At 36.2% G+C, this 27,389-nt stretch overlaps 1 protein-coding gene and 1 non-coding gene across 2 annotated transcripts in view; one reads left to right on the top strand and one right to left on the bottom strand.

Moving 5' to 3' along the window:
- Window positions 1-2,831: 2,831 nt before the first annotated feature.
- LOC134535596 (U6 spliceosomal RNA) lies at window positions 2,832-2,938 on the top strand. Its single transcript, XR_010075660.1, has one exon. It is a non-coding gene; the product is annotated as a U6 spliceosomal RNA (small nuclear RNA).
- A 1,700-nt stretch (window positions 2,939-4,638) lies between these two features.
- Window positions 4,639-27,389, bottom strand: part of LOC134535027 (zinc finger FYVE domain-containing protein 9) — a 47,782-nt gene continuing 25,031 nt past the window's right edge. Inside the window, exons 9-20 of the mRNA XM_063373859.1 lie at window positions 24,837-24,926; window positions 24,580-24,738; window positions 22,550-22,714; window positions 20,668-20,827; window positions 18,411-18,561; window positions 17,853-17,957; window positions 17,507-17,660; window positions 15,591-15,709; window positions 15,068-15,192; window positions 13,060-13,180; window positions 11,454-11,615; window positions 4,639-9,034 (exon numbers count right to left, since the gene is read on the bottom strand). Coding sequence (XP_063229929.1) covers window positions 8,876-9,034; window positions 11,454-11,615; window positions 13,060-13,180; window positions 15,068-15,192; window positions 15,591-15,709; window positions 17,507-17,660; window positions 17,853-17,957; window positions 18,411-18,561; window positions 20,668-20,827; window positions 22,550-22,714; window positions 24,580-24,738; window positions 24,837-24,926 — 1,670 coding nt within the window. The 3' untranslated portion in view covers window positions 4,639-8,875. The remainder of the gene's footprint in view (window positions 9,035-11,453; window positions 11,616-13,059; window positions 13,181-15,067; window positions 15,193-15,590; window positions 15,710-17,506; window positions 17,661-17,852; window positions 17,958-18,410; window positions 18,562-20,667; window positions 20,828-22,549; window positions 22,715-24,579; window positions 24,739-24,836; window positions 24,927-27,389) is intronic.

Raw genomic sequence — 27,389 nt, 5'->3', positions numbered from 1 at the left:
AATTAACACATCACAGTTATGGATGGAAATTTTGGAATGTTAGTTTGGTGCATCTATCAACTTTTAAAACCTCTATGAATTTATGAATTTACTTACATTAATACTCGTTACATAATAAAAATAATGTTCTATAAATTTTATTTGTGTGTTCGACCTTTAAAATGCGCCTATCGCAAATAGACAGCACTGGTCAATATTTTGTCTTTATCTTCTTTAACTTCCTACCATACCGTCTGTTATTTTCTGTTTATCTTTTTGAAAGGGGAACCGGAAACAGCAATTATCACGAAAGTGTTTCTTCCTCTGTGCTACCAAAGGACACATATTGGGACAAAAAGTTAAATTTGACCAATGCATTCGGACCAGGGAGATATGGACCCCACACATCGCTCACACCACCCATGATGTCAGTGGTTCACGTGGATCAGAGTCCGTCGGGGACAATAGGTCATATTAATTGTAGACGGACCTTTAGCGAAACTGAGACACTACTTAATACACACATCATGAAGCTTACATCTTAACTTATAATTCAACCAGCGAGGATCTTACGGTCTTCTCGTGCAATCATTCTCGCTCTCTATTCGGTGAAGACAGATCTGAGCGGCGCTTCAGGCAAAGCCACAGCGACCGGAGTTCCCGGACGCACACGTGATCTTAGGATCTTAGTGCTTTCATGTGCTTTCGAAACAACAAACAATAATTTATCTGCTCTTTTAATTTTGTTATTTTTGAATCTACTATTATTTATTTAGATGGGAGCTCAGTACGATAATTCAGTTTGATGTCTTAGGAATAATAAGAGAATCATTACTCTGACATGGCTGGTGGTATCCCATTGCAAGGTAGCCGGGCAGCTGTTAGAGTGTACTACGGGATGACTGGCGCACTAGTTAGTTGATGCGCTGCTCTGGCTGCCCGGTGGATGCTGACCTCCAGCCCTGAACGGCTAATGCCCGAGAGTGCCCCGCGTCGCTCCATCAGGCTACACTCCTGGATGCCCGGGGCCCCCGAGCTCGTCTCTATAGGGAGGCAGACACATTCTGCCATGGTCGGAATGGGTGGGGTGAAAATAGCCATCCCCACACCCGACCAAGTGCGGCTACAAGGAGAGGGCAGTCATGGGCCCAAGCCCGAATTTTATTTTTAGGTGTGTGCTACTGATGTAGGTACTGTGTTCCAGACATAGACGAAAGTCTGAGCATGAATAGTCGCAATTTGTAGTTTTATATACTACCTATGTATTTGTAAAAATAGAATGGAATGATGAACTGTTTTAGGGCCAAGTACCGAGAGTCCAGAATGATCATCGAACCCAAGAAGAAGACCAAGTTCATAATTCATGGCTAAATCGACACTCCACTCAGAAATAGGGTGAAAGTAAATTAAATTACATAAAGTGTCAATTCTTTAATTTACAAGTTTTATGTATAGCAGTATACAATAAATATTATTTAATTGCAAATTTTTCCTAACATAACTAAAATTAAATGTATTTTGTAGGAAAGTCTGGGTTAGTGAGGGAGCTAGGTGTATCTCAGGCCGAAGTCTATACATCTAGTTATTTTGGAATCAGCCATGCAGTGAGAGGGTCACATGCATTGTGTGCTTTGTTTGAGGATTTGCCACATACGGCAGCAATTGAATAAGCTATGACAAACTCGCCTATCGTAAAAACTATATTAAAACTATGTCTAGTTGGGACCAGGTAAAACCTAATTAGACATAAGAAAATCCTAGGGCGCACTCATGCGGGATGCAAGGGCATGTATTAATATCGTAGGATAATATAGGAGACATTGGTTGGTCTGGATGCAAAGTTGATTAGAATAGTAAAGAGTCTACCACACGGGGGTTGGGCAATTGGACGCGTAGTCTGCTTTCATATTTTTTTTCGGGAGTGAATTTTGATAATCAACTACATAAGCGCCTCTGGTGCTGAATGGTTTTACTCAACGATCATTATGCCCTTCTCCAACATCCGGCTTCCAACAGTACCTAAAACTAAAGAAATAATAAAGGTAAAAAAGCTGCAAATTAGGCACCAAATTTTCCCTTTGTACTCGTATAAGTAAATAAAGGTTCGTTGTTTTCAATGTAGTTTGTGGTCCTGGTAAGAATTATTTTGATTACAAAATAATTTTATCATGTATTAAGTATTGCAGACTATAATTTTTAAAGGAAATTATTCACTAAATATTGCTACTGTGGCACTTTATCAATAAAAGTTTTACAACCAATCATCTTACATCTAGAATCATGAAAAACTACTATACATGTAAATGTCTTCGAGCGTTCCTGATATGTGTTGATGAAATACAATGTAAGTTTCCACATCAATTCGTTATTCGTAAATCACAAGACGAACGGTAGGAGGGACGATACTGGTTATGCAGTGTATGATCAATTTTTGAAAGAAATAAAACCGAATATGTATGCTTATAAAATTTGTTTTCTATATTCTACTCTAAGTTGTCTAACCTTTAACAGTTTAAAAATCAACATGGCGTCTATTATTTATTTAATATTTTCTAATATAGTCGTTTGTGCACGCTATCTACTGGAAACTTTAACAACTACGTAGTTGTAAGCAAAAGAAGTCATGATAAACATAAATATGTTATTTCTATAATTTTATTTATAAAAATATGTATTTTTGTACTTAAAATCATTATTATGTGCTATAGTTTATTTAATTTAGCTAATTATAATTTTTAATTTTCTTATTCATGATTTTATAGAGAAAATTAAAATAAATATATTTTTTAATATCATGATGGTTTGAAAACTTTTATTCTGAAATATATACATATATTGAGTCCATACCAAATGTACTCGCTTCGGCGGTACATATACTAAAATTGGAACGATACAGAGAAGATTAGCATGGCCCCTGCGCAAGGATGACACGCAAAATCGTGAAGCGTTCCACATTTTTTTATGTTTAGTTCCAGGCTAGGATGTAGCCAAGCTTAAACAAATCAATGGTAAATGTTATTGTTTACCCTGGTGTAATATATTCTTTTATCATTATCATAAGCTTTGAATACAAAGTTGTTTTCTTGAAGGTATAATAAGTAGGGCAGATTTTGCAAGTAATATATATATAGGAAGAAGGGCTAGCTACAGAATCTATATGTCACCAAGTGATTATTTCATGGGTAACATCTTAACTCATCTTTACTATCTTGTTCACAAAGACAAAGTGGAAACTTTACATTTTTAACTGTTAAGTGAATTTTAAAAAGAAGGGCAGTATTTTAATACTATTTCTGTTGAAAATCAGAAGCAAAAGCAGGGTTTTGTGTTTTTTCAAGTCTTTTTTACTATCATCGAAGTCATTTAGTCATATATTTAAAAATTTCGGTCTGCAAATGGAATGATTCAATAGTCGAAATAGCTGCTCCGGCAGCAAATTATAGTGGCAGGTGTGGAAACTACGTGTGATTCACATTGCAAAACTTAGTTGAAAACATTTTGCATTATTTAAAGAATTCTACATTAAATTTTGTGTCCGAGTTTAGTATTAAAAGTTTTTTGCAACACAAGAAAAAATGAATTTACTCATTACTGAGTACTGAAAGACTCGCTCATATTTTTAAAAAAATATTCTTTTACTGCAAATGTTTTGAAAAAGTACTATTTGAAAGCAGGATGAATTAATGAGAAATACAATAATATTAATACATTTTTGCTTCAGCATTTTTGTGTAATATACATTAAATATGTCAGCAATATTTCCACCACACTTTCATCTCCTTTAAATACTACATAGTCTATGCTTGTAAGCAAAAAAATGTAGATACTTTTAGTGTTTAATTTAATTTTATTAGTATAGATTTTAAATCCATTAAGTCTTCGTTTCACCTGGGGTGTGCAATCTCTCTTCCACCACCAACCTCTAGTGAATTGGAATGTTTGTGAATGTTCTTGTGTGCCATATGCTGAGTTGGTTGTTTTACTTTCTGGTTGTTACTGTTAATTAGGGGTCATTACCGAGCGTTTATTCAGATATTTTCTTGCAGTATTTTAATAGTTGAAGCACTAATTTTAACATCAGATATTACTGTTTATTGAAAACAACATCACACACAGTTCAGTTTAACACACAATCAGATTCGTTGCTTCGGACGGGAGGGATTGGATCACCTGGCCTACAGCCCCGATCTTGCCCCACCCCTGCACTGAAAGCTGCCCTCTCGGGACGTCACTTCCGGAAAAACCGAGGTAGAGCAGGCTGTGTGACGATTCCTTGCATCGCAGGGTACCAAGTTTTACCAGAGTGGTTTCATGCAACGACAAACGTCGCAATGTCGGTGGCGACTATGTTGAAAACTAGTGCAAGGTGTAGAGTTCATGATACCATGGTGTATATTTTTTTGGCAATAAAGTTTCTGTAGGAAAACATACTTTTGGAACGTCCATCGTAATGGATGTAGAACGTTACTCCTCGAGGGATAGTTGAGAGATCAGAGGAGAAATATTTTTTCTAAGAGAAGAGGGGAAGAGGAAAATACAACTTTGCCTTTAACCCTTCACCAGGACTTAAAATTTTGAATTTTTTAAGAGTTTTTTTTATTATGTCTGGAAAGGTTGTTGACTACAAATATCTAAAGAACAAAGTAAAACTGCCATTCATAACACATGTAAATACATTTTATTTCCGATATACAAGTTGTGCATTAAATATGATACAAAATGTTTTCTTCCATCTTCAACAGCATAACTGCAGCACTTTTGTTTGAATGTCTAAAAGATATTGAGTGGAACATTCAGTTACTTGCCTTGAAATGTGTTCTCATGATGTACACACTTCAATACTCCTTCACATCCCCTCATTTCACGGTCATCATCACACAAACACTCAGAGAACAAAAACACTTATTCAGCAAGTCATTACGTCGGCTTACGTCAGATACGTAATGTGTATATACACTCGAGGGCACCTCTGTACAGACGTATGCAATATGCACACTTTTACTCTCCATTTATTGTGTTCAAAGTTTTGAAAATTCATGCAATCACTGAAAAATGCTACACGCAAAGTTATTTAACAATGTTCTTAATGCAACAATGTTTGTGGCCACTCCACACTTGACTATCTACATTCTGTTTGGTATCATGTTAGCAGTTCTTTCTGTAAAATACAAACCTATTAGTCACATTGTTATTTCATTTTACCGATATTCAGATATATATATTTATTTACAAATGGTAGATTAACAAATATAACTACAAATACAAGGATATATGTACAAATAGGAGACAGCATTATTAAGGCAAACACTTACGGCTATAATAACTACATTACATTATCAGTCCTTTCAAAAATATCGTCAGTGGATTACTCAGTAAAATCACCTCAAAAAAAAAAAAAAAAAAAAAAAAAAAAAAAAAAAAAAAAAAAAAAAAAAAAAAAAAAAAAAAAAAAAAAAAAAAAAAAAAAAAAAAAACAACAACAACACACACACACACACACACGCACATTGCTGATTTTGAGCCTCAGAAAAATAAGTTTCCTCACAAGTTATTTCTTCACATGTTAACACAACTGCCCAAAGTAAAATGACCTTCTGTGTTCTTACTTATAACATAGAAACAATACACATACCAAATGTCCTACACAATAAACCCTTGAAAATGAATTACCGAGTAACTTCTATCCAATGGTTTTCAAGGTACCAACAGATAAACTTAATGCATGTTTAAGTGGCGATCAAATGAAGGCGGAGGGGAGCACCCAAAGGGGTTCGGAAATCTGGCGACCTACGGAAGGCAGGACTAATACAAATGAGACGACATGGAAAGCGGAATGACATGAGACGGGACGACCGAAGAAATGTGGGACAATCCGAGGAAGTAAGGTCAACCTAAAGAAGATGCAGTGACCTACCAAACACAAGGGTAAAAACCTGTTTTGTCATGATCGGAAAAAAAATTGAACAAATACCATGAATTGCTGTGCTTAATCCTCCATAAATTTTTAATTAAAGGGGAATGAAGCATCTTACAAGACATTTTATAAATACTAACTAACCTTTCTCGGAATGTTTTCAAACTTTTATATTCAAAATGAAATAATATTGAGCAAAAAAATTAGGAATCAATATTAATTTGAGAAATGGTTGTCTATTTATATCATCAAACAATGGATTTGAGTTAATTTCTATGACTTAAAGAAAGTTTAAAATAAGTGAGCCTGATAAATGATACAAAAAAAGAAGCAATGGAAAAAAAAATAAGCATATGTATTTATTTATAAATTAATTTTAGCAAAACTTAAAATCCAGTGGACACAGAAAATCATTTAATTAGGGCACAATCGATACAAGTTTAACTATCATTGTTTTTGTACAAGTACTCAATTACAGATGGATTCTAAAATCATTGAACCAAAATATTTAAACTTAATATGTGATACATAGAAGGACATTATAAAAACAAAGTGTTCCACAATACAAATAGGAAAATAGATTAGAAATTAAACAACCTCGGACGGACTTTCTGTAACAAATGTTTGCTGCTACAGTGAAGATTTGCATTTCATCTTCGCATTTTCAAACAAAGTCGAAACAGAAAATTCAAAGCAAAACAATGAACAAATGTTAAAAACTAGCCGGGTGTAATCATCATCACTGCTTGACATATCACAAATATAAAAGACACACTCATACAAACCTTCAAATTTCAAAACATAGCCAACAAATGAACTGACACAGTAAAAATAACAGGTATAATACATGGAAAGCATAATCATTTTTGCTGGCATTATAACTAGCAGATACCACAGTGAAAGTAAAAGAAAGTAACATTCACGGCCGGTATCTGCATAAGCCAAGTTAAAATTGCAAATAAACATCAAATACATACTATGTATAAAAACTTTACATCAGCTACTTTCTTAACTGCGCAACTAGTGGGCGGAATAAATAAACAATTCCGCAACGGAAACACTTTAATGTTGGTTGAGAGTATCTGCATCAGGCTTTCACAAGTGAACGTTACAAATGGGTATTCTACATCCATTTGTTATTGGTTATTGATTGCTCAAGAGCTATGTTACGGTACATGATGTTACAATGTGGGTAAATAAATTTTTAAAACATTAACATTATGGTAAATACACATATTTGACCAACCATTCTTAGAGAGCCTGCCTACCTGGGACTGCTTTTAGCTTTCGAAGCATTGAACCATTCACGATACCGGCATGCGCATTGTCGTCATATTCCTCTACGTCCAAAAATACAGCATTCCACTTGTTAGTAAAATATTTGTGGCCTACCTGGCCTATCCTTGTAGTCGGATCATGTGTTGTTTTGACTAGGCATGGATGACTCCATGCCAACAACCAACAGGAAAAGTAGTTTGACTTGCCAAGTGGTAGTCTGATTCAAACACAACATTCAAACAATCCACCAGGTACACATTTTTTTTTGTAAAGAAAATATCCAGCCAAACAAAACAGCTTGCATGTGAAGTTCTGCAAGTGATGAAAATAAAGAATAATAATAAAAAAAAATACTTGTCTGAAGATGATCAGGTTGATTGATATCCACACTCAAAAATGAAAAACATAGTAGGAATATGACTAGATTAAAAAAAAAAAAAAAAAAAAAATTATAGGGAGGAATAAATATGATCTGGAAATAGGAGGAAGTTTCATCTACTGTCAAGACGTCTTTAACCTTTAAGTAGTAAAACATGATTGCTAAACTGTCAGCCAACACTAGACGTGGAACGAAGTTCAGCAGAAAGGGAGTAGCAGAATGTGTGGTGATGTGCATCTATATTTGGCCAGTACCTTTTTTATTGCGTTTAAACTACCCACCTTTAGAGTTGGTTGCGACACTGGACACCATGCATGTCAACACCATTAAAAACGACACATACATTATAACTGATTAAAGTTTGTTACTAAATAACCAAAAATTTAATCTAAAACATGAAGTTTATGAACAATTTGTGATTCGCTTCGAAAATTTAATTTCAGCTGTAAATTCCCAATTCACAGTTGCATGTAATGAAGTATAGCAATACTACGAGAAACTTGTTCATGAAATTCACAAATCTCCACTGATTTCTTCTACACGCAAGGCACTAAGCTCTTATGCAGTATTTTCCACATGCTACATGCATCTACGCGGTTTGAACGTCGACTCTAAAATATTTAGTTGAAAGTCTTTAGCACACACTGTGCACGACATTATTCCTATAATAATCAGTGAAGGTTTCAAGAAATGGCTAAAAAAAAAAATGCAGTGCATAGGATCACCAATGATTAATGAAAACGGTTTCTTCGGAGAAGTGAGAAGTCAGTAGCAGAGATTCCAACTTTCAAGAAAGGTATATAATTGTAACAAACACCATCCTAAATAACTATCAATATTCTTTTCCATTACTTCAGAAAATTTAGCGCAATTCATTGTTAACACTTAAACGTACTACTTATTTCATCGAAACAAGCGGGAAAAAACTACAGGTTACCGCGCAACTAGAAACAACCAGCGCACACACTAAGCGTCCCCGATGCGTGAGGCGCCAGCGAATCAAACTTTCCTTCTCAAAGCCACAACGTAAATGTAAGAGAGCACGAGGAATACGGCAGACTATTTCTGAAGAGGAATTAGTTGAAGCTACAAGCATGCGCTTTTCTCGACGCGTACGGGAATTTGGAAATGTTTGCCAGAACTAATCTCGGATAGTAATTTCCGAAGTGCCATTTGTGACGGCGCAACTGGTGCCTGCTGGCACGTCAGGGGCAGGTATCCAGGGAGGGAATTGTCGGGGTTTTGAGCGGTGCGGCTCACGTGCCAGCTAGGCAGGCGCCCCCCCGAGGGCTGGTCGCAGGTCGTGGCTCCCCGAGCGAGGGGCGCTACTGCAGCATGACGTGGAACACGAGCTCCAGTACGGCCGGGGGACTGTCGGAAGCGGACGACACGGCCTTGTGCAGCACGGGCACCAGCTCGTTGTCCAGGCTGTTCATGTAGACGGGCGCCAGCGTCTCCCCGCCACTGCCCGCCTCGTAGCCCACCTGCCGGGACAAACCCACGCTCAGTCTCGTCAAAACCATACTCAACCTTCTTTACTAAACAATAAGTTATTAATAATATATTACTAAGCAATAAGTTTAATACATATTCAAAACAAATGTATTAAACTTATTACTCAAAAATCAATTCCCCCCTCCTAAATTAACATCACTTTTTGATTGGCGTGCCCTCCTCGACAATCCTTTTTTTTTATTTCCAATTGTTATTCATCTAAAATCAATTGTAAATACAACTTAGATAATACTGGTTTAAGAGTCCCCCAGTATCATAGTCGACTTACGTCTACTTTCTGTACAATCAAGAGAAAAAAATGATATTATTTTTAGATTAATAAGCAATTATAATAGTTTAGACCCAATAGTAACAAGCTTAACCAATTAGTAAAAAATTTAGTAGCACTTGCAGCCAATTGTGTATTCTAAATTCACTAATTTTCCGTATTTTTGAATTTATTAATTTTTTTTTGTTTATTAATTTTTGTTTTGTTTTGTGTCCTTTGTCTGTTGTTTCACTTGTGTATTATGTTTGTTTTTTTGTACCGTGCACACCCCTATAATCTCTTCTCAGAGTGTTGGTGTGCATGTCACAATTTATAAATAAATAAATAAATAAATAAATAAATAAATAAATACTTGCATAAATTTAATATGTATAAATACTTTGTATACCTTTTTCGTTACGAACTATGACTCTATCCAAGAACAACCATATTACCTTCCTGTTACTCATAGGTAATACATACCATAGTAACGAACGATATGGATGACAACTGATACTGATCTAATAAAATACACATTTCTTCAACGATTCCTGTAACTGGAAATAAAGAGTTTGTGGTTTTATTTTTTTAGGCCAAATTTGTTTTCAAAACAGGAGATTTCAGTGTTATTGTTATTATGTTTTCTAATTCATAAATATAGGACCATTTTCAACAAATACGACGCTTACTAGTTCAATGATACTTACTTCACCACAACAGTGTCATTTTGATTGAAACATGATGCACTTCACTTTTACAATATAATAATTTGTAATAAGCATCTCAAACTACTTGGAACAATAAATAAATCAGCATGTATATATGTGTTTGAAAAATATACGGTAACAATGTTGCAAATATGCAAATTTTCAAGTACGAATATGAATAGTTTATTATTCGTATTTGATTCGACCTTGAAATATTAACATTGAAATAATGAATATTTTTGCTCATGAATATTTGACGTATGTAGCATACCTTGTGAGTTTGTTGTATAACAATGTTCATAGATAAGGTTAAGTGAATTAGCAACATTTTAAACATGCAAAAAGTATTCGAAGTTTTTTTTTTCACTTAATTTATTTTTTCCCACTACTGGCACGTGTGACGAAACTAATACAAATAACGTCAACAACCATGGACTACAACACTACAAAACACGGCAGCTCCATTGAGATGGACTTTAAAAGAAGTGAAAAAATAGTTTCAATGTGAAAGCATTAAAAAAAATTTCACGTGTTTCGTGAAATGGACTGGATTTCACAATATTTTGTGGTTCACTAACATTTTCTGGTTCATTATGTGGAGTAGCAGGTTCTGGAAAATAAGTTGAGTAAAAACTGAAATGAAATGTTAGTTGGTTAGTTTTGAGTTAGGTTAGCTGCATAATTAAAGACCAAAATATTTTTCTTCCAAAAATTAAATTTAACAATATTTTTATATAATTATTGTAGCTAATTTTCAATTTAGTTATCATTTTCCAATTTCCCAGAAGACACTAAACTTCACATTTACTTTTTCTTTCCCTACGTGTTACATGATGCATAAAAAAATTTTTTTTAGTGGGATTATAACTCCTAAACTTACAAATCAAAATCAATATTCATATTCGGGTTCAATTCAAACTAAAGAAAAAAAACTGATATTCGCACAGGCCTATAATTCAATAAATGAATGTCAGGGAGGAACAGGTCCACCACTTGCTTCCTTGCCGGCTTTGAATATATATACTGTATAGAAGTCGCCAGCCCAGGTTAAAATTTCTAATACGGTTTGAGGTAGTTGGTTAATTCACCGCTGCAATCGCCACCATCTCTAGGGCATCGACTTGTGGTGGTCCCTAGCGGACGAACGCCGAACTCTTCAAACACCCCTTCCCCCTCCCGTTGAATGACCTTGAGCTGCAGTGAATGATGGGGGTGGGGTGGTGCGGGGGAACGACAGCGGGCGACAGTGCTGCGCTCTAACGTGCAAATGACAACCCAAGACGATACAGGGTGTTACAGCAGCGCCCTGCAGCAGGTGAAGTTCCCGAGCTGCTCATCATGCGCTCCTGGAAAACGTAGAGTAAATCCTATCCACTCGCGACTTCTATACAGTATATGTATTCGAAGCTGCCGGGAAGGCCGGGCGCCACTCACGCTGTCCGGGTGGATGTTGGCGCGGACTGCCAGCATGGTGAGTCCCGCCTGGGCCAGCGAGTCGAGCATCGGGACCAGCGCCAGGCAGGTCGCCTGCGCTATCGACTCCGACAGCCGGCTGATGTCCAGCGGGTCCCCGCTATGCCCGGAGCCGTCCTCCGACTGCAAGCCCACCGCCACCCCCCCTCAGCGACTTAGGTACCATCACGTAGGATGACCCGTCATGTAAAATGAGTAGAATCTTTAATCTCCCCCAAAAACTGCATATAAAATTGTCGTCTTCTAGGCCGGAAAAATACTGTAAATTTTCCGATTTAACATTCCACAACACACCAAAAGAGTAAAAATATGAAGACGCTACAAAAAAAGGTTTTGTTGCTACATGCTGAAGTGTCAAGAATAACAGTTCCAATTCTTGGACACTACAATAAAATTAATTTGTCAAATTTTTTTTTGTATTCTTCCGTACATTACTTTTGCAGATAAAATACTGAAGAATTAAAAAATCTTAGTACATGATGGTGAGCGGAATACTCCTACAGGTATTTACTAATATAGTGAGTGACATAAAATATTTGTTGTGTGAAATAAAAAAAAATAAGAACTAGCAATAATGTAACTATACACAACTACAGTTAAATGTGTGGATTTTAAAAGAACAATTTTAATTGTGCCAAATCGGAGCAGCTATACAATACCTAATTAAAAAAAAGAAGAAATATATTGTACTTATAATAACCCATGACAAGACGATATATGGCATCTTTCGAGAGCTTAAGGAGACTGAAGGCACAGGTAGAAATTAATTTCAGCCAAATGCTTATCTTTACAGCTGTTATTTGCTTAACATATTCTAGTCTGTATGTTTGCCTCCAAAGTTTCCTTTAGAAACTGAACCTTAAACTTTCACATTTGCATCTAAACTTAAGAACTTTTTATGTTTAATAATTTAGATTTTAACCTCAAAAACGTGTACTTTGAACACCTTGAAAACATGTTGATGGCTTCCTAGCTACCCAAAAGCCTTAACGTTACAACAAACATTTAGGGAAATAACATGGTTACTTGGTTTAGTCATATTCTTTAAATTTTATTACCCATACAGTAAGTTTTATGTTTTTGTGACCCATTAATAGAAAAAAGAATGTAATGTTCAGACAATTGTTTTATCCAACCAAAAATAGACACACCAACAGAGTATTCAAATGTTATTTCCATTGATTTTTCTAAATTTAGCCAAATATTTAAGAGAACTTCGCTTTCGACTATGTCTTCGACAATGATTTGGATCTTAGTCTTTGACTTCAATTCAAATTGAAAAATGGTTTTCGCAAACACCCCCCCCCCCCCCCCCCCCCCCCCATCTATACATTGCAAATGTGTCCATGAATAACTTTGAAACAATATTATTGCGAAAAAAATGTTTCATTCGATACCGGACGTATTCCGATTGTACAGGGGTGTTTTTATATTGTCCTTCTGCGTCGCTTTAACTGTCTGTGCCACGGTGCAGTACTTCTGTGGCCCGCAAGGTAGTACTTGGTGGCCTCATAAACATAGTGAACTTGCAGAACATTTCTTAACAGTGCAAACAATGTCTTCTCACCTGTATGATGAACACCTCGGTCCAGCGAATGAACCGGGACGAGCCCACGTAGTCCGTCCCGTTGTGCACTCGTATGGAAGGCACTCCGTCCAAGCACTTGCCGTCAATGCTGCTCCGCACCCTGTGCACACAAGAGGTAGAACAAGGGAGATAACGGACATTGTCTTGATTCACTCTTCCCTTTCACTCGTACTGATTAGAACAAGATTATATGGTTTCGATTTTATAAAAGCTGTTTTATAATAGTTACTCCACCAAAATAGTCGTAAAATTTATATGCTGCCATTTTATGATAACATAATTTGTAATAAATTGGGCTAAAACATATACTTTCTGAACAATAAAAATAAATTAAGTAGCATTTGTGGTTTGAAAATGATTCATTAAGAGATGTGGGATAAAACAAATTAAATTAATTTTTCTGATCAATGCACTTTGGAACAATTTTTTGTCCGGAAATAACGATAATCTTTGAATTTCAAGCATTAAAATATATTGTTTTTATGATTTCAATTAAGATTTGGTTAAATGCTACTTAATTCCATAATAAACTTGCCATTCGATGCTATGTGGTGTTTAACTTGCATTTTGGTGTTAAGCAGTGTTTTGAGATGCTTTTTGATGTTATTTTGGTTTTATCACAATTCACAATATATGTAATCTCGTCCTTAGTAATGATTCTTTGTGTCAAACTACACAGTATCTATTTCATAATATCCTTGGTGGCTATGATGTAAAAAAACTTATCAAATTAATAAAAATATTCCTTTCTGACTTAACCCCCCCCCCCCTCCTTATTTTTTGAAAAGGCATCACAGACAAGTTCAGATAAACCCTGTATAAATGGGTCACAAGCAAATTGAATCTTTCTCTGAAAGCCCGACTTCCCGTGATTCTCTTTGCAGTATGAATGCAGCTGTGGCATGTGTAGCATGTGCTACAACTGGTTCATACGCAAATGTCAATCGGCCATCGAGTGCATGTAAATGGTATTTAATAATATCATGAACAGTGGTGTCTCAATTAGCCGAGTTAATACGGCACGTGACAACCTCAGATAAGCAAAATCTTGGAAAACGTGGATAGAATAAGAAAACTGTCTTATTTTGCGTTGGCAGAGTGGAATCATTTTTCAGAGTGATGTTTTTCCAGCTCTTCTGTGTGGATTCTTTCTCTTCACTACATGATTCGCCCAACCAGTAAATGGCATCTTTGTGGTTAATTTTCTTTAGGCTTTCAAAAACAACTTAATAATTTTTCTAAGTCCGCAAGCAAACGTTTCAACAGGCTTTGTTGGTAATTGCACTTTAGGTAAGCGGGTAATACGGAACCTGGGTCAATCGAGACACTAATGTAGTTATATAACAATTAAAACTGTGTTACATTGGTATATGAAATACAATTATATTCAACAGCAAAAGAAAATAATTTACCCAAACCATCTGCACAGTTCAAACTATAAACAAAAAAAAAAATTCAGTAAATGACACAATGTAAAATCCCTGAAGCCAGCAAAGTTCCACTGCACACACATGTGCCTAATTAAATTTTTTTTCACAATCAATCCTAAAGCTGTACGACTGCTGAAACTCTGAAACTTTAATGCATGCTCCAACCGAAAGAGTAACTCGGGCAAACAAGCTCTATAGGCCTCAATCTTCCCTCGTTTCATCAGTGGTGACCTTGAATCAAGTGATAGGAAAGAAGAAAAAAAAACCACTAACAATCTTGATGTTGCTCATCAATAAAATGACATTACTCAAAACAAATACACGTGTTTGTGACTTATCACTGAAATATGTAATAGCATTACCCACAGCAAAAAAGAGTAAGTTTAAACAGACACTACCGAAACAAAAAAAGTTTTGAGTGTTGTTAATTGTTAAAACGGTTTTACATTACGCAAAAAAAACATGTTGATGGTTTTTTGTTCTTTTTATTTTGTGCGGAATTACTCGCAGCACATCTATAAAACTGAGCAGGAGCCGCTGACCTAGGTCGCACTCACCCAACGTTGAAGTTCTTGTCGTCAGCCACCCACTTGACGAGCACCAGTTCATCTGGGGCCGGCGCTCCGGACGGCCCACAGCCTATCGTGTAGTCCGTCATATTCCGCAGCGCTGTCCTCAGGGCCTGCAAGTGCGACACTCGTTAACCGTCTGTTTGGCTGACAAGCAGTGATAACAACAGCAACTACGAGAAATATGTCATGCTCTATGTACACAGCTGTTTTGAGTTTTGGTAAAGTATGTGTTTGAACCATCCCTTACAAAACTTTCTGTTCAAAGTTCAAGCCTATTTTAGTTCCTCATGAAACAGTTTTTATCGACAGCTGAAAGTTTATTTCTGAAATGCAGAAGCAGAAACATCTAGTTCCTGGAGAATCGTACAAGCTTTGTCTGGCACCATGTGCGAAGAGCGTTCAAAATGATAAAATACCAACAGTGATAAAAAATATGGATACCTTTACCATAAACTATGTTGTTAAGAGAATAAAGAATTAAAATATTTATTTCATTTCAACAGCTCACCACCATGTCATCTGCTGTGATCTGGACCATAAGCCCATCCTCCACTATGCTGGACTTGGCCGTCAAGTTCAGGGACGATTTCAGCGCTCCGTTGAAGACCACGAAGCTGGCCCCCGTCACTGTAAAGAACACATGACATTACACACTTTGCACATGCACGCTTAAGGCTTTCCAAGTACAATAAAGCACTGCATTTTTCACAAAAAATTACGGATTGAACCGGAATGATGAAGACTGCGGAGAAACAGTGAAATAAGGAAGAAGAAGAGGCAAAATAAATGTTAAATAAAATTTGGTTATTATAAATAACACAGATAAAAAACCTTTTTGATAAGTAAGTAAAGCACGAATCTCACGAGAGATGCTGCTTTGTGAACGCTGCTGAGTAGCTTTTTTTAGTGTGCACCCAAAGGCATAGTGAGTGGCAGCAAAAAAAATTTACACAGGTGTAGAAATGTAGTACATAGTCATTTCCCACTTGAAATCAGTAAACTCAATGAAAGGAAACAGAATCAACTATGATTCATAAGTTACATTGCTGCAGTTTCTGGCACATAAAATACAAGCATTTAGGGCGAGGTTAGCTTTTCAGTTGAAAAACTGGAGATAAATTTGCACCTTCAAATGAAATGCCGCTGGAACTTTCGACCAGCAATCTTATTATATAAAAATAATAAAAAAAGACGGAATAGTTTCAAGTACATACTTATTAAATTCTGCAGCACGGGAAAAGAGCCCACATCATAATGTATAAATAGGGACCAAATTATGTGGTGAATTGCGATAAAACCAAAATAACAACAGCGACTTAAGTACTACCATCATGTAGGATGACCCGTCATATAAAATGAGTAGAATCTTTAATCTCCACAAAACTGCATAAAATTCTTGTCTTCTAGGCCAGAAAATACTCTAATTTTCCAATTTAATATTCCACAACACACCAAAAGAATAAAATATGAAGACGCTACAAAAAGGTTTGAGGCTACATGCTGAAGCATCAAGAATAACAGTTCAATTCTTGGACACTACAATAAAGTTAAGTGTCAATTTTTACAAGGATAAAATTGACTACCAATGCAACACACATGCCATGGCAAAACTTATGAAAGCAATAACAAAATTACATAATTGTTTTACTTTGTAATAATGAGTTTTGTTTTTAAGCAGGCCATTGAAAATTTAGTTTAATCTTAAAAATTATTTTATTTCAAAAGAAAATAAAGCTCTTACTTAAAAGAACATACTTCATTTCTCCAAAAGTAGAACGTACTTTATGGAAATTTGCAAGTAATTTAATGCATTTCCACATGAACTCAGTTTCAGAAATTGCCAACAAGGACATATAAAAATCATCCTTGTTTTCCCTATCATACACTAAACCAAAGCAGTGGCAATACTAATTTTTTGTTTAAACTTCACACAAATTTTTTTCATCAACCTGTAATGTTTTTTATTAAAAATACTTTTATACTGATAGTTTTTGCCGTAAGGGCCAAACACCACAGTGCATTATGCAATAATCATATTTTGTACTAAATAAACCTCTTAGAATTATAGCTCCTATTTAATTTATGGAAAAACACTTTATACTAACAAGAATTTTGAATTATGCTGCATACCAGATATCTGTGAGCCTAGGTGCCGCAAGAAAATTCTCTCTCACGGAAGACAATGTTTCACGTCAGCCTTTACATGGTGGAGCAGTACATACTTGAACAGCTTGGTTGCAAACCTCTGTCCACCATCTCAACCACGCAGAGTCCAGAAATCGGCAGTTACGTGCCTATTTCTTGTGGCGCCCAGGCTCACACGTGAATGGCGTGCAAGCATTTCAAGATTTTTTTTTTGTTGAGGAGTTTCCGCCGTACTTCTGCCGGCAAGTCGCACGGCCTCTCGCGGCACGGCGACGCTACCTTTGCGCGGCTTGGTGTGGATGTTGATGGCCTGGGTGTGGTAGCTCTCGTCCTCCGTCCCCTGGATGCACACCAGGTGGGAGTCCGCCTGCTGGCTGAAGTTCGCAGCGAAGGCGAGGACGTGGTCGTTCGAGTTGTTCAGCGCACGCATCACCTGAAGGTTTTCCAGGCACAAATTTAAGGGTAAAAACCCCAGATTTGGACATGCTTTTAATTCTCACAAGCATGTTTGTTAACTTCATATTATCAACATTACTATTATTTCAGGGATATTTCTTTGCACCACCCCAGAAAATTCACAGACACACACACAGCATAACGTAGCTGTGCGTTGGGTAGCACTTACCTGGTCATATCTGTTCTTTGGAAGAAGAATCGAGGTCTGACGATCCTCCATGTGGATAACCAGCCCTCGTACGGAAGGAAGGGTGTAACTCAAGTTGCGGAAGTCCTGCGTAAACGACAAGGGCATAGCCATCTAGAGCATGCGGTACAAAATCATGTGTTCTGCTTTCAATGAACTATGTTCAAACATATTTTTAAAACATCATGATCAGCATTAGTGATAAGTCCGTTATACTCCTCCCCCTCTCTAGTTCTCGGTTTTACTTTCACGCCTTGCTGATAGCATCTATTCATTGGCTCAAAGTGAAGTTAGAAAGCTCAGCGAGTATTGGTTGCCAGCAATGTACAACAGCAGTTTACTGGCTACCTATTGTATCTTCACCGGGAAAAAAGGTTCAGCTCTTAAGCTTTCCACGGTATTGGGATATTTAAGATTCTGGGCGCAGGTTAATTTGCCGAGAACCGGCGGAACTGAGAACCGAGAACAGTGACCAGTTCGTCACTAGTTAGCACGGTGGTTTTTAAACACATGCGTTTGCTCGCCAAAACCGAGACTCACGGCAAGAAGGTTCATGATGGTGTGCCCAATCTCGCAGTAGACGGGCTTCCTCTGCCGTATGGACACCAGCAAGCAAGGGTAGTAGCGGAACTCCGCGCCCAGGCGCAGCATCAGCCTGATGGGGAAGAGCCGTGCCCACGGAGTCTCCCACCTGTGCAACGACACGGTTCGGCCAAAAGTTGCACACGCCAAGCTTGCACACGCTACCTGATCTGGATCATGGATGAGGGATTACGGCATCATTCCTCAACATTTGGATTACATTCACACACACACACAACAAAACAAAATTAAAAAAAAAAGATCACTCTCTCAATAAAAAGAAAATTTAAAATGTAAAATTATGAAAAAGAAATGTTTTAGTATTTTTTTTGCTTGTAACTTTTGGCAGTTATTTGTGTCTTGTAATTATTATTTAATAAAAATTTTTGGACCAGCAAAAAAAAAAATGAAGATTTTGCTAAAGGCCACCCAAGGAAGAGATGGGAATAGAAAGTAGAACATATAACGAGTGAGGAAAAGAGCAGAGTGGGCAACAGAGGTAGTAGTGAAAGAAAGTGATGAAAATATAGATGAAGATAGCTATACATAGTTACTAGACCAGGGTGTCTACAAATACTTGGTGTATCAATTTCAAGACTTTTTAAAGATGTTTAAATTAAATTTTCTTAACAAACTTTTAAGATTGGTTTGCCTAAGGTACAAAAATTCAATTTTTCAAATTATATATATTAAAAATATACCTTTTAAATAACACTGTTGAAAAGAAAACAATATAAAAATTTTGTTTAAATAATTATTGTTAATAAAAACACCTCACTAGTTTTTTGATGCAAAGCAAATATCAATTCAAATGTTTTAAAATATAAGCGAAGTTGAATCAACTGTGAATATTGTTCTTGGTGAAACTGTGTTTCACTTATTTAATACAACATATGATTGATTATAAATAAATAATGCTTAGTATTAATAATATTCATAAATCAAATGGAGAGCCACCTTTTGATTTTTTTAAGTAACCAACTTTATTCATGCAAAAAAAATTTCATTAGCGAATTTCAGGGTTCTAATGTTTTAAAGCTTCGCCTCAAATTCGAAACTTCACATCAGGCATGAAGCTTTACATCACAACCACAGCTTCAAATAAAACGAATAGCAAATTTCCTGGTGAAGTCAAATCAAATATTAAAAAGAGCTTTGATTGATTTGCTTAGTCGAAACTTCGCAAAGGTCTACATTATTTTGTGCACTAAGAAATGTATGAATGGTCTACATGAAAAGAAAACACTGTTTCCACACCTCACTCGACGGTGTAGTGATTGTTATCAAAAAATCCAAATTAATCCAAATTACTAGTACATACATTCAAAAAACTTCAGTCACATGAGCTACATGGACTCTACACATTTAAATTATCAGAAACTCCGTGGTGTAATGAAATGTGGGAGGAAAAAAAAAAACAGGATCCAAAGAATCGGGGCATTGACATTCACGTCACTACATTTTCCCAAATGACGATCGGGAAGATGAATAATTGAATATAACAGTGCATTAATAAACCCTCCAAGAAAATGACTAAATGACTCTACCCTCAACTTACACATCGAGCACACAACAGTTTATTAAGGGGGTTGTAACATAAATTAATTAGCTTATAATATTTTGTGTTTATATAATGTGTGTTCTACTAAACAAGTCCATATATAACTTTTCCATGAACTTAAAAGCAAATTTTTTTCTGTAAGTCGTAGCATTTACTGAAAGCATTAAACCATGTGGTATCGAGTTTTGGGTTAAACGTTCACATGTCACCTTCATTACCAAATACTTTGTTTTTAGTACATCATTAACTAAATCAAATAAAAATTAATTTTTCCCAGAACCACAGAAAACTGAATTTTTCAATGTTTGAGAAAAATTGGATTTTTATTGATTTATGATTGCTATACTAAAAAAAAAAATTTCAAAGTGAAGGCTATATATGAATGGTTAACCCAAAACTGTACACAATATGATTTATGCTCTTCAGTACATGCTAGGACTGAGATAAAAATTCATATTCAAGTTCAATAAAAAAAAAAAAACATTAAATAAGAACTTGTTTAGTAGAAAAAAACCTTTTGGGAAAAAAAATAATTTGGTTGTATTATGAATCTATTTAAGATAATGAGCAAAAACACCAAATGTTAGAAGGAAAATAAAAATAATTTGGGACACTGCGACTTTCCACGCAACACTGGAGCAACGTAGCTCATACCTGTGTATGAGAACGGCGACCAGGTACGGCGCAGGGGGCAGCACCAGCTTGTGCAAGCACTGGAAGGACGGCCTCACGTAGATGAAGCCGCCGTGGTCCAGGGACCCCAGGAAGTTGGACCTCTGGACCACCGTGTACCCCAACTCCCCGACGGTCACCCCTGTCGAAGGGACGTGTCAGAGTATCGTTACCACACGCGCTTCAGGGCGTCTACAAAAACCTGTAATGACTAGAGACAAGATTAAATGGTTTTTATTTTTTAGGACAGTTTTCATTTTTAAAACAGGAGATTTCGGTGTTATTGAAGTGAAACATCTTTGCTAAGGGGCTACCATTTTCCAGCGTTATGAAAATACCGATCGCATGAGGGGAATAGTTAGGTACGTGGTGGGGGAACTGGTAAAGGAGGAGGCGGCAGGGGAGAGGTAGAAATAACGCAGCATTCTTGCACACTTGTGTACTTCCACACTAGTGTATTTTGATTTTATTTTTATCTGCGACCTCAGCCAAAGGAAATTATATTTCTTATACCTAATAATATAATAAGATAAAGTTTCACTTCTGTCGCATGTGGACTCCAAGCACACTTTATTTGTGTTTTTATTTTGTTTGAACTCTGGTTATTCATTAAGATAGCAACATTTTCAACAAATATGACGCCTACTTGTTCAATGATACTTCACCAAAACTATGTCAATTTGACTGATACATGATGCATTTTTACAATATAATAATTTGTAGTAAGCACCTCAAACAAACTACTGGGAACAATACAAATACAGCAGCAAGTATGTAAGCGTTTGTAAAATGTTCCATTGTTGTAATATAAAAATTAACAGTAATAAACAGTTGCAATATTTGGTACTTAACTCCATGCTATATAATTTACATTTAATTTTTAAATATTACAGTTTTATAATGTCAGTTGAGTTCTGATCAAATATGCTGATTAATTTCATTACTTTAGTTGCATTTCGGTGTAAAATGTTGCCCTAGTAATAACATTTTTTTGACCTTTCACTGAGTTTACCCGGATATAAACAAAAATCTGTAGAAAAATTTCCCTAACCTTTCAATGTTGAAAATAAACCACATGACATTGTTTAAAGTCCAAACTACTAAAATACATTTCAGTTGAATTTATGACACCTGAAACACAAAAATGTTTTCGTACTTGGATTTCAACATAAAATAACTACATTAAATACTACTGGCAGCATTTTTTTTTACATACTTTGTCCATTTAAAACTTATCAGAAGGAATTGAATATAGTGAAATCCTCACTCACCATTTGAATCTTAATGACATTACAATTGTCATAGGACAACTCCTAATAATGTTTCACAATTTGTCAGTGAATTGTACTGTCAAACACAAGCTACAAAGTTATCTGCTATTTATAAATGAACCAGTTAGTTACACATTTACGGCTAGACTAATTGAAGCACAGTCGTTTTCTACATCATTTTTAATGTGATCACACAACAAGCTGCCGCATACTTTTACGATAATTCTTCATAAAAATGTGGAATAAAGAGGGGGAAAAAAAATCTAAACATGACAGATTAACCAATTACGAAATGCATGAATGAATGAATGGATTGAAGGAATTAAGAGCTTAATGCCTTGTTGACACCGTCGGAACTGGAGAAGGAATCAGTCAGTGGAACAAACAAGAGTGCCGTGAGGATATCCACTGGTGCTACATTTCGAATGAATGGATTGAAGGAATTAGAGCTTAATGTTGACACCGACGGCACTGCAGAAGGAAATAAGAGTGCAGTGAGGATATCCCACTCAACCGCATGCGCTGGGAATGCAAGCTGGCACCAGCCGGGACGCCAGAGCCGGGGGCGTGACAGACGGGGAGGAGGCACGGACCTCGAGAGGCCTCCTGGTACAGGCCGTTGAGGTGCAGGAAGACGTCGCGGGGAACCGCCGCTTCCCCGGGCTGGCACTCCAGGATCACCAGCACCTCGTCCTGCCCCACGCAGCGGAGCCCCAGGGTGCTGAAGCACCAGCAGGTGCGGTTCACGCAGCAGTCCACTGCCAAACACGACGGCACTCGCTTGCAGCCGCGCCCTCCCCACCACGCACACTAACTCAACAGTTACAGTCACGAGTACCCGAGACAGGGGCGTACGGGACCCCCCCATTATCCTAAAATAGCTGTCATTTCCAGTAATAAACTGAATGAACGTGAAACAAAGCAGCAGGCAAAGTGGTCCTAACCGCCCACCCTTTCCCCACCACATGAAATTCTCCGTACGCTCCTGACCCAAGTGGTTCGAAGCCCAGCTAAGTTTGGAGGTGAATGATTTACTTGGGTTTTACAACTCTTCACCAATGGCACATGTCGATACACACTGAAGTTATTGGGTAAGAGACTGGTCATAGCTAGAGAAAAAATTTTATGGTTTAATTTTTAATACAGAATATTTTGGTGTTGTTTTTATTTTTATAAATACAATTTTTTTAATACTTACTCCACTAACACTGTGTATTTATATACTGCATTTTTTAGATGAAATTATTTGCAATAAATTGGTCTAAAAGAGATACATTCAGAACAATAGAAATAAATTAGCAAATATTTGATGTTTAAAAGTAATTTTATTAAGAGATGCACAATAAAACAAATTAAATTAATTTTTCTGATCTGGGCACTTGGTAAAATTTTTGTCCAATAACTCTAAATATTTTTTTTTTTTGGTGATTTGAATTATGTTTTGGTTAAATGCGGCTTAATTCCATGATATAGCTTGCGTTTCATTTTATGCTGTGTATTGAGATGCTTTACGGTGTTATTTTGGTTTTATCGCAATTCTCTGCCTACTGTAACGAGCAATCCACCTGGAAAGATTCAGCGAAACAACGGGAAAACAGAAATGAGTATGACTGGATTGGGATTTGAACCAAGGTCCTGTGGGATTTGACTCCAGAGTCGTAATACTGCGCCACCTCGCTCCATATTCAAAGTTTGTGTGGTTGTCGACAGGAATCAGTGTCAGCAGCCTATTTCCATTTACGTGGAATGCGCTGTAAGTCAGCACATTCACAGCACAGCACAGCACAAGTCAGCTCTAATTCCTACATTTTAAATATTCAGATAACAGGAACTAACACTATTGCTTGATTCCACCACCAACACTTGATGATAGAAAACTCAATAAAAAGTTCAAAATTGTCACATCAGAAATGAGTTATAACACTTATAACCAAACAAGTCAAACCCACAAATAATTCCAATACCAATCAAATTTTTTTTTTTTTTTAAAAATTGGTAACCAATATTTTATGGGTATGTAAAAAACAAGGTTCTACTGTAATAATGAAGTGAAAGGTTGGTTAATCAACTACAATAATTAAACGTAATTTTTTGTTAAAATATTTTAACTTTAAAAGAAAAATATTGTTTTTTTACATATGCAGCTAGCCTAACTTAACCTAACCAAACAACATTTTATTTGCCTTATTTTCCAGATCAGCTACTCCACATAATGATCCAGACAATTTTCGTGAACAGCTAAAAACAGTGATAACTGATTCATTTGAAGAAAAATGTGAATTTTTATTTTAATGCTGCGTTCCAAAATTAGTGATTAAATAAGCTATAATTTACGCATTCAAACACTAGTTTCGCTGTTAAATCTAAGGCTTCTTTCTTTCTGGTTGGCTGGTGAGGAAGCCAAAAAGTCACGTGATTGAAGCGTAACAACACAGACGGCTTTGAATAGAAAATCTTAAATCTTTTTATGCTGAATTTACAGGACAGACATAATTTTTTTTTTTTGCAGTCTGAGTATGTATTTACGTAGCATTGTCAGACAACCAAATTTAAAAAAAAAAAAAAATATAATAACAGAATAACTAAAGACAAATAAAAAGTAACAAGAAAGTTCTTAACTTACAGTTCAGTATTTTGACCTGCACAAAGAAGTTACGGTTGATGGCAAACACAACAGGTAGCTCAGTTTCAGACTTTATTACGGCCATCAAATTTTCCATTGATTCAAAATCCTCTTCGTACTGCACATCACCATTCAGCAGTGTCACGACAGGTGGCAAACCTGTAGGTACATACATACAAAAAAACGTTTCAATGATTATAACTGCTAGTAACACAAGGTCCTCACAACATCCACTTGAAGTACACGAACTAACTGACCTTTTTCTGAGATGAAGCTGTTTGTCTTGGGATCCAGGATTGGCTGAACCCTAAGCTGGGCGGGATGACTTGGCACACCTACAGGAAGTCCTGATGGAGAAAAAAAATCCACATCTCCACCAGTTATTCATTCCCTTTATGTAAATTATTTCAGCAATCCAGACTTCTGAAGTTGTCCTAAGTAATCTGACACTTGAGGCTCTTTGATAACATAATAGAAGTAAACCAATTTGTGAAAAACTATATATAAACAAAAATACAATGGAAAACATAAAAACAAAATTCAATCAAACACAAAGTAAAAGCAACACACACAGAATTAAATTCTTTGCGAGGAAAAAAATTTATTTACGAATTCTTGAGCGACACTGTGAGAGAATAAACAATTATAATGCAACAAAGGCAAAGTGTCTTTACTTTTACTCGAGATGTTTAGTTTATTTGCATACAGCTTCCTGTATCACTGACAGCATAGTCACTGGAGACAGAAAAGTACAAAAGTTAAGATCAAAGAAATTGGAGAAGGAATTTGGCATGGTCTCTGGTAAGGACACAGCCCAGCTCGTGCCTAGAGTGATTTCTGGAAAATCCAGTTATAAAAAAAAACCAGATGCGTGGATTAGGATAAAAACCTGAATCCTCCCAAGTGCGATACCATGTTTCGACACTCGATGCGACACTAGCAACCTTGTTCTTTGCGATGTTGCAGTTCACATACGTCCAAATGTATCTTGTTGGATGTTTTTATAATAAATACTGGATGCACCTTTCAATGTCTTTTTTTTTTTTATGCAAAAAGACGTGATATTTAAGGGAATTAGCCCCATATTTCTTGAAAATTGAAATATGTATTTTGCTATTAGTGTGGCCACACAAATCTGTAATAAAATTTCCCTGAAAATTAACATTTCAGATTTTCTTAACTTATTTTTTTTAAAGCATTCACCTATTTTGTAATTTATTGAAGAAGAAAAAATAATAAAGGAAAATCATCCTCCATCATCCCCGCATCTGGCCTAGTTCTCTGACCACTTTCATTTATTTCCTTTTACAAATGATTTATAAAATAAATAAAAAAAACTAACTCAAAAAACAGTAAGAATTGAAACAATTTTGTACAAAAAAAATTACAGGCTTTATAATGACCTTGCATATTGCATTTTATAATGTGTATGACTAGGCACTAAATCAAAATTTGAGAGGAAAAAAAGACTTTCACAATCTGAGTGATGGCAGATTGGAGCATGAAAATTTCCCTAAAATTACTATCACTGGGAAATTACCATGACTTTTACAATATTTCAAGAAAATTACATGACTTTTCCTGGCCAAATCCAACAACTTCTCACTGACATTCCTAAATGTGAAAACCTTTTGTACACAAACGTGTACGTGATGAAACTAAGATTTTCCATTTTTAATTACTCAGAACGTTATTCCAGGACTTAATACAAGGGCGCCAGAGGTCATCAATAATTAAAAACAAAATAACACAAAAAAAACTTATTTTATTGTTTTAATCATAATGAGAAACCTTGAGTCATGGAAATAATAACCAAACAAACAAATATTAAATAAAGTCTATGGGATGTCGTAGATAACCTGACTCTTGAATAAAATACAAAATAAATAAATTTCCTGAAATTGTTCACTGAGTAAAAGTTTTGGGGTTTTGCTCCGGCTTGCTCGAGCATGAAACGCCTAACCAAAAGACTTCTGGACTTGTGTACATATAGTTTGTGCCAATGTGAGTTAATTTGCTGTTAATCGCCGAAAGTCAATGTTCTACTAATTTTATAATAATCCAAAGTTTATATAATTATAGTTCGCGTATGTTGACGGTAAAATTTACGCCAATTTTAATATATAGCGATGATGCAGACCATACCTTAACTATAGATGCTTAATGTCGTTCGTAAAATACTTCGTCGCTCACGTGAATTGAATGCGATTATTCTGCATTCAATTACAGGGCGTCAATTAACATTGCCCAGTATTTTGACGTAATTTCCAGATCAATAACGCCGAAATTAGCATCGCCACGAACGAAATATTCCCAGAGGGAATACACTACCACACGCACTAAATGGCGTCATTTTCCACTCTTTTTCTTCTCTCTTGCCGAAATTAAATTGTTAATTGAAAAGGGCCAATCACGGCCGCGACACGTTAGCGTCCTTTTTAATGAAGCCAATGAAATGTCAATATCAATCAAGCATAGGCTCGTTAAAGCTGTTCCGAACGCCGCGCGATTATTTATTTTAGCAGTTGTCATGACGACACAGCACGAGATGCGCGCGCCGCCATGCGTGGAACAAAACAAAACACTGCCGAAAGTATCGGGAAGCGGTATTAACCTCGAACGTAAAACAATAATAAACAGTTTCAGTTAGTCTGATAATACCGTAGTATTACAGTGCCGCTCCCGATATAAATTTATATTTCACTGTCCAAAAAGTTAAATTCAATTTAGATCGTTAAAACAAATAACTGGAACTGGTTACTTCACAAGTTGGCAACATTGCGATGAAAGTTGAAAAACGTTATTCTCTT

The sequence above is a fragment of the Bacillus rossius genome, chromosome 8 (genome assembly GCF_032445375.1).
Source record: "Bacillus rossius redtenbacheri isolate Brsri chromosome 8, Brsri_v3, whole genome shotgun sequence".
NCBI lineage: Eukaryota > Metazoa > Arthropoda > Insecta > Phasmatodea > Bacillidae > Bacillus > Bacillus rossius.
This window is presented reverse-complemented; position numbering and strand designations above follow the sequence as displayed.